At 40.2% G+C, this 6650-nt stretch overlaps 1 protein-coding gene across 1 annotated transcript; it reads left to right on the forward strand.

Moving 5' to 3' along the window:
• The first annotated feature begins 471 nt into the window (after positions 1-471).
• ADIG (adipogenin) lies at positions 472-6145 on the forward strand. Its single transcript, XM_034787877.1, has 3 exons — positions 472-1152; positions 3532-3830; positions 4833-6145. Exons 1-3 carry the CDS (start codon positions 1026-1028, stop codon positions 5064-5066), a joined length of 660 nt encoding a protein of 219 aa, XP_034643768.1. The 5' UTR covers positions 472-1025; the 3' UTR covers positions 5067-6145.
• The last annotated feature ends 505 nt before the right edge of the window (positions 6146-6650 follow it).

Genomic DNA, 6650 nt, shown 5'->3' on the forward strand with positions numbered 1-6650 from the left:
TTAGTAATGTGCACTTATATACTCCCTTTCATTTGAAATTTTTTCCAAGTGCTATACAAACAATTAATTAAGCAACACAACCCCCCTGAGAGATGAGTGGTTAGTAATGGTTTTATCTGACTGATGGAGAAACACACAGAAAGAAGTTAAGTGATTTTTCCACAGTTGCACCATAGGTCAATGAGAGACTGAGGGCTTCTTTCCTAGTATTCCTGCTCTAATCACTACCAAACTCCCTTGTGACCCACAATTCCTATAAAAAGGAATTATTTTGCCTTTCTTAAGAGGAAAAAAAAGGAAAAAAAAAGAATAGTTAAAGGACAGTGATCTTATTAACTAATATACTTGTCAAGGAAAGAAAAGTTTCAGAGTTCCGAAGAAGTGGGCTGTAGTCCACGAAAGCTTATGCTCTAATAAATTTGTTAGTCTCTAAGGTGCCACAAGTACTCCTGTTCTTCTTTTTAAGGAAAGAAAAGAATCACAAAGGGATTCAAGCATACTGAGATGGTTATACTATCTATCCATCATTTCTCTGAAAATTGCGTATTGCTCATCTCAGTTGTGGGAGCCTGACATAAGAACTTTTCAATAAATATAAGTTTTCTTCTTTAGCCATCTCTGTAGGTTGGATTCTGATTGTAGTGGTTTCTTTCCTTGGAAGATGTGCTAGTCACCTTGTTTTTGACAAATATTAAAGTGCCTTGTCATCTATTTTTTTACAGTAGGCATGGAAGTAGTGTTTAGTATATTTTTATAGGCTTTGGAGGGCTCATAATTTATGGCTATCTTCTAATTGCAAATATAAGGAGGGGCAATTAAACCAGATTCTTTCCGGTTTCTTTTTCTCATCCTGCCCTTAATCCTTTTTGTTTCCTTCCTCAATGGGCTAGGGGTTGTCCTAAATACTAGCTAAGCTGAGAATGACAGCATAGTCTTTTTGTGACACAGACTGTGATGCTACCAAAAGGTAGCTACTGAAGCAAAGTAAGCAACCAGTTTAGTCTTAGCTTGACCTGAAACTAGCTATGAGGTATCCTCTGGTTCCTTTGGTGAATGATTTGACCTTTCCTCTGCTCTTTTTTTGGTTTTGTTTGCCATTTGGGTTGTTGTTGATCCTACTGATTATCTGGCTTCACCTTTTACTCAATGAAGGTAAGTTTTACTATCAGATAGATAAATGCTTTTGTATAAAGGCTTTAAGTATTAGCTTTCCTTTTACAGCACTCTGCTAGCTATTTTTAGGCTAATGCAGCTTGTCTCCTAAAGAAACTAAAGACTTTCTCAGTGCAGCAGGTTGTATGTGGAAAATCAAGCTCAGTATAAGATGTTTTATCAGTCAAGAAAGTCTAGCTAGAAGGACCTGTTATTAATGGTGGATTCTCTTTGTTAATCTTTCTCTGAAAAGCAATGGTTTAACTTAACAAAGTTGTGGAAGAGTGTTTTGTGGATTTTAAATAAAGCTCCCCTCCTTTTTTTGTGGTGAAACCTCAAATATTATGGAGTTATCTCATAACTATTGGGTATTTACTCTTCTCCTCAGTCACTTATGATATTGTTTAGGAGTCCCAAGTTGAGCTTGTAGGACTAGCAGTTAGAAAAGGAAAACAAATCTCTAACTTGTAACCTGAACACATTTGAAATAGAAATCACTATGACACAATACAAATGGCATCCCACAATGCAACTTTCTAGAGTAATTTTTCACAGTAGAGCCATACTTTAAATGCAGCCGCTGTACCTTAATACTTAACACTTCTGTTCTCAAGCACTGATGCCTTGTCAAATAGTACAGGGACTGAAAGGAAGCTTTTGCAAGGGAGAAAAGTGTTTGTTTTCATTTATTGATTTGTTTCCCTTCTCTTCGGGATTTCCCCCTTGGTATTTCTCCACCTTCTCATATATCAGTGGCTAACAGGCTTGCTGATGTCCCTGAAGGGATAAGGCATTGTTAGTTCTAACCTTGGAGTGTAATTGACTGGATTAGATTAGAGCACAGGAATCAATTCTAGGCTCAGAAAGAGTGTTTCTCCCTTGAAGGCACTGCCTTCAAAGAGAATAAAGTCTAATGTAAAACATGTCTTCAGCTCAAATGGATGCAATTTGCTTTTCTTTCAATCGTGTAAGCCCCAGTCCTGTAGTGGGTTCTGTGGGAATAGTGAGAATGGACTTTACTGGACTGTGTGGCAGCAGCAGAATGAAAGTACTGGTAACTAAGGAGGATGGTAGTCTCCAACCATCCTTTATCCCCTCATGTGTGTGCACAGACACTCACATGTTATATTTTGACTTGGAGTCCCCCTTTGCAGAAACTAAGATTCACCACTTTATTGTCCTGATTTGCTGAGGGAAGAACCTGGGGATTTTTGGATCCCATTGTTAGATTGCTCTGGGACAAAGACTACAACTGGTATTGTCTTGGTCAAACCAGGGCAGGTGACAACCATATTTCAGTGCCCACTGGTTACCATGTAAGTAAAGTCCTGTTATGTGTGCCCTGAAGCTTACTGTTATGGATAATATAACTGAATTGTGGGGGTGATTGAAAGGTTCAGGACTTAGGGGTGATGGTAGCACAAAGTTACATAGGTGGAATGGAAATGCTGCTGAAGGCATGGCCTAACTGTGTGCATATATGTGTATTTATATAATGGTCTGGCTATGGCTATACATACATGTTTAGTTCATTGCCATTTCAAATTATTCTGTGTGGAGGTGTGGGTATGCATAAGCTGCCCCAGGGCAAGTGACAGTTTACACTAGTATAATGCATCTAGTGGGTTGCTGGTATAGCTACATTGATGAAGCTACTCCACCAGTATAAATCTCAGGACAGGTCTACACTACAGCTGGGATTGACGCTCTGATATCGATCCACTGGCGGTTGATTTAGCGGGTCTAGGGAAGATCCGCCAATCGATAGCAGATTGCTGGGTCGACCCCTGTACTCTACCCCTGATGAGAAGAGTAAGGTAAGTCGACAGGCTATGTAAAATGACCCTTCTTAGTCCCTACCTGGTCTATCAGCATAACTAGCATGGTGTGGAATGTTTCGTAGTATTTTACAGCAGTTAACTTTGGAGTCAGCACAACTGTGGGAGAGTGAGATGGATTCTACTCAGACCTCAAGAGAATTGCTCACTAAACTCTAGGGTTACATTTGTTCAGTCTCATAGTAATGTACAAGTGTATGAGAGCCTAGATTGGCTTCCAAAACCTCGACTATGGATGGTGATATGCTAGAGGTAAGGAACCCCACTTGAGTCTCAGACCCCAAGTTGAGCTTGTAGGACTAGCAGTTAGAGAAGGAAAACAAATCTCTAACTTGTAACCTGAACACCTTTGAAATAGAAATCACTATGACACAATACAAATGGTATCCCACAATGCAACTTTCTAGAGTAATTTTTCACAGCAGAGCCATACTTTAAATGCAGCTGCTGTACCCTAATACTTAACACTTCTGTTCTCTTTTTTTCCAACCCTAATCCCATACAGTTACTTTACATTTAACTTTAAAAAAATTGTTTTCAGCCCAATTGCCCTGTGCCAAAGAAATAAAGAAGCCATCTTCTGATCAGTCTGATGACAATGCAGACCCTAAATCTGAGAATGAGTCCCCAGGGAATAAAAGCTGGAGTGAGATGCCTGCTATGGAGTTCCAAAAGGACATGTGGATGAAGGCCCCTATGGGGCCCAAGCCGGCTTATCTGAGTTCAAAACCAAGAGTCCAAACGAAAGGCCTCTTTACTGCAATCTCGGATAGTCTGTCATGGGCCCAGGGGACAAGGCTATGTCGCTTTGAGAAGAATGCCCTGTATAATACCATAACGGTGAGTGGACCAGCAATACCACCTCTTTATGTGAGGGATGTTTTTGTGTGTGTCTCATGCCTGTCTCTTCCTCCCCACCACCTCAACCAAACTCAGATTCTGATTGCTATTTTCTGCCCTGCTGATTAAACAATTTATTTGTGTCTGTTCCATACCAAACTCTTCTCCATTTCCAATGGTTCCTGTTCTGGGTAGTAGTTAAAGGTGCTATGTAAGGACACACGAGTGCCTTTATATATTAAAAAAAATATTCTGAGCATTGTAGAGTTACTCTAGTTCAAAAGGCAGACACAACACGTAAACAGTAGCTTTCATTGTTTTAGTTTTCTCAGTGATCTGATTCAGCTAAAAGGCTACACTTGTGTATACAAACCCCCTTTGATATAACATGTCAGCATGTAAGTTTTGAATGTATTGATAATATAGTTTTTAAAGCTGTTCTAGACTCCAAATAATGGAATATGTGTAAGTCTAAAAATTACAGATACAGGCTCTTCCTTCAAAAATTATTTTGCCCTCTTCATTTACTTGACAAGACCTGAATTCAGGATTCTCCAGTTTCCTTGCTGATATTAAAGTCCCCAGCATCTAACTCAGAGCACAGAATGCAGTGCTACCTGTTCTCTAAGTATTTATGATATCATCCACTCCTGCGGGGTCTTGGCATGTCAGTAAAGTAGGAAATATCTTTCAAATGCTATAAAAACCTGTTATAAAGTACATGAATATAAATCTTCTATTGATCTTGCTTTTTGTGTATTGATCCTGCAGTTGGATATCCAGTGACTTCAGTGGGGCTCTTCAGGGGTCTGTCCATGTGGAGTAGCTTGGGGACTGGGGATTTAGAGCAGTTCCTTGCTATGTGCCAGGTCTGCTGGGGGAACGTGAGGGGAGAACCAGATGCTCATTGTGGTCTTACACCTTTTATATCCCATTGGAAATGCCATCAGTTTAAATAATGTCTTCACCAGGAAAAATCTCTTTCCCCCTTTTTCCTGCTAGCTACTGTGCACCCTGCTTCTTTCTTTCATCTGGAACTTTGGCTGCCAATTGCTCGAGATCTCTAATGTCCTGACGATTCAGCTGCTGCCATCATCTCTGGTTATCTGCCCAGCTCAGCTTTTCACCCTGCTGAGAGAAAAGGTGGTGAAAATCTTGGATGCCCTGAGACTAGAAATCAGAGGGCTGTCTGCTTCATTCACTGGGAGGAGATATGAGAAAACTGAAGCAAAGTGATGCAGCAATATGCATGGTGGTTCCAAACTGGAGAACTACATTGGTGTGCAAATAAAACAAGTGGGGATGTTGCCACTAGCAGTAACCTATTCAATGTCCTTGAGAGCTGTTAGAGAATTCCTATGCCTCTGCTCCACACTAATCTTGACTATGTGTTCCTTTGTTTTTTTCTTTTATTTTAATCTACACACAGCATCCACACACACATCACAACTGGCTTCCATGTGGATAATATCAATAGACCAACTACTGTCAGTTGAGCTGACACCTTTTGCCAGCACCAACCTCATTTCAAACACTTAAGGCAATGAACATCTGTTGATTGTTCAAGCACCATTATGCTCCAATGACAGAAAATAACGGTTCATATTTCAATCAGCTCATTGTTTTTTTGGTCTCTAACTTGTAAGACCCCAAATGTTAGAGATCAGCAGATTTTTCAGTTCTCAGCTCCTGAGAAATGGAACAAACCTACCTTAGATTGCTAATGGATTCATTGCCACACAATATACAGAGACATTGGGCACAAGACTTCTCCATTCCTGCCCAGTGTTCCTGGTGCATTCTTTTTAAGCACTTAGCATCTTGTGTATATGTCAGGTTGTGCCCTCAAAGGGGTACATTTGTACTCAGAAATTTAAATTGCCTCTACTAGGTGCAGGGATCGTAGGGCTGATGAAAATGGGGTGAGCCACTAATTTGTGCCCTAAGGGAATACCTGATAGACACATTGTAAGCAGAAGGGACACTGACTATTGCATTGAGGTCAATAAGTTCTTGACAAATCTTTAAAAGGACAGCAGATCACAACCACACACAAGCTGTATCATTGTTCAGCAATCAAAGCATTCCCAGAGTTTGAAAGAACCTTTGTTTTTTCTAGAGAAGTTCTGTAAATAAGTTGCTCTGCATAGAAGTACATGAAAGGACTGCAGAATTATTGTATTAACCTATGCAATTGATGCAGCCTGTCTTGAGCATTTGTTGTCTTCTCCTAAGACACTTATAAAAAAAACAGCTATTACATTTCCTGGGACTTCGCTGGTTGCTAAATTCTAAATAAAGCATGTGGCAAACTGCACAAGACTGAATAAATAGTTTATTTAAGAAGACTTTACTTGCCATTCCTCAGATGGCTGGGGCGAATTAAAGTATCCACACCTGGAAGGTGAATATAGGGCTGGGATGATTCTCCTTTTAGAACACTGATGAGGATGAGTAAAAGATTTTGCCTCACAGTTTGACCATGCTAAATCAGTGCAGTCACAGTGGGAAAGTGACTGGAAGAAGGTCTGTTCTCTCTCCCCAGTTCACAGTGGTGTGTATGTACTAATCACTGGCTTGGCAGGTTTCTGACACCACAGTCTCAGGAAGAGGGGCCAGCTTAAATATTTAAGATAGGTGCCAGTGGAGAGTAACGGTAGTTACAGCCTGCTACTATTTTTAATGTGAGCTGTAGCTTCTAGGTACAACAGGGGGTTGTCTGAGCTTTCCTGATCTTTAAATGACTGACATTTCCCCCTCCTTGAAGTAGTAAATGAAACTTACAAAACAGATTAGGAAATCAAATGTACCAATACAGAT

The sequence above is a fragment of the Trachemys scripta genome, chromosome 12, assembly GCF_013100865.1.
Source record: "Trachemys scripta elegans isolate TJP31775 chromosome 12, CAS_Tse_1.0, whole genome shotgun sequence".
NCBI classification, from domain to species: Eukaryota; Metazoa; Chordata; order Testudines; family Emydidae; genus Trachemys; species Trachemys scripta.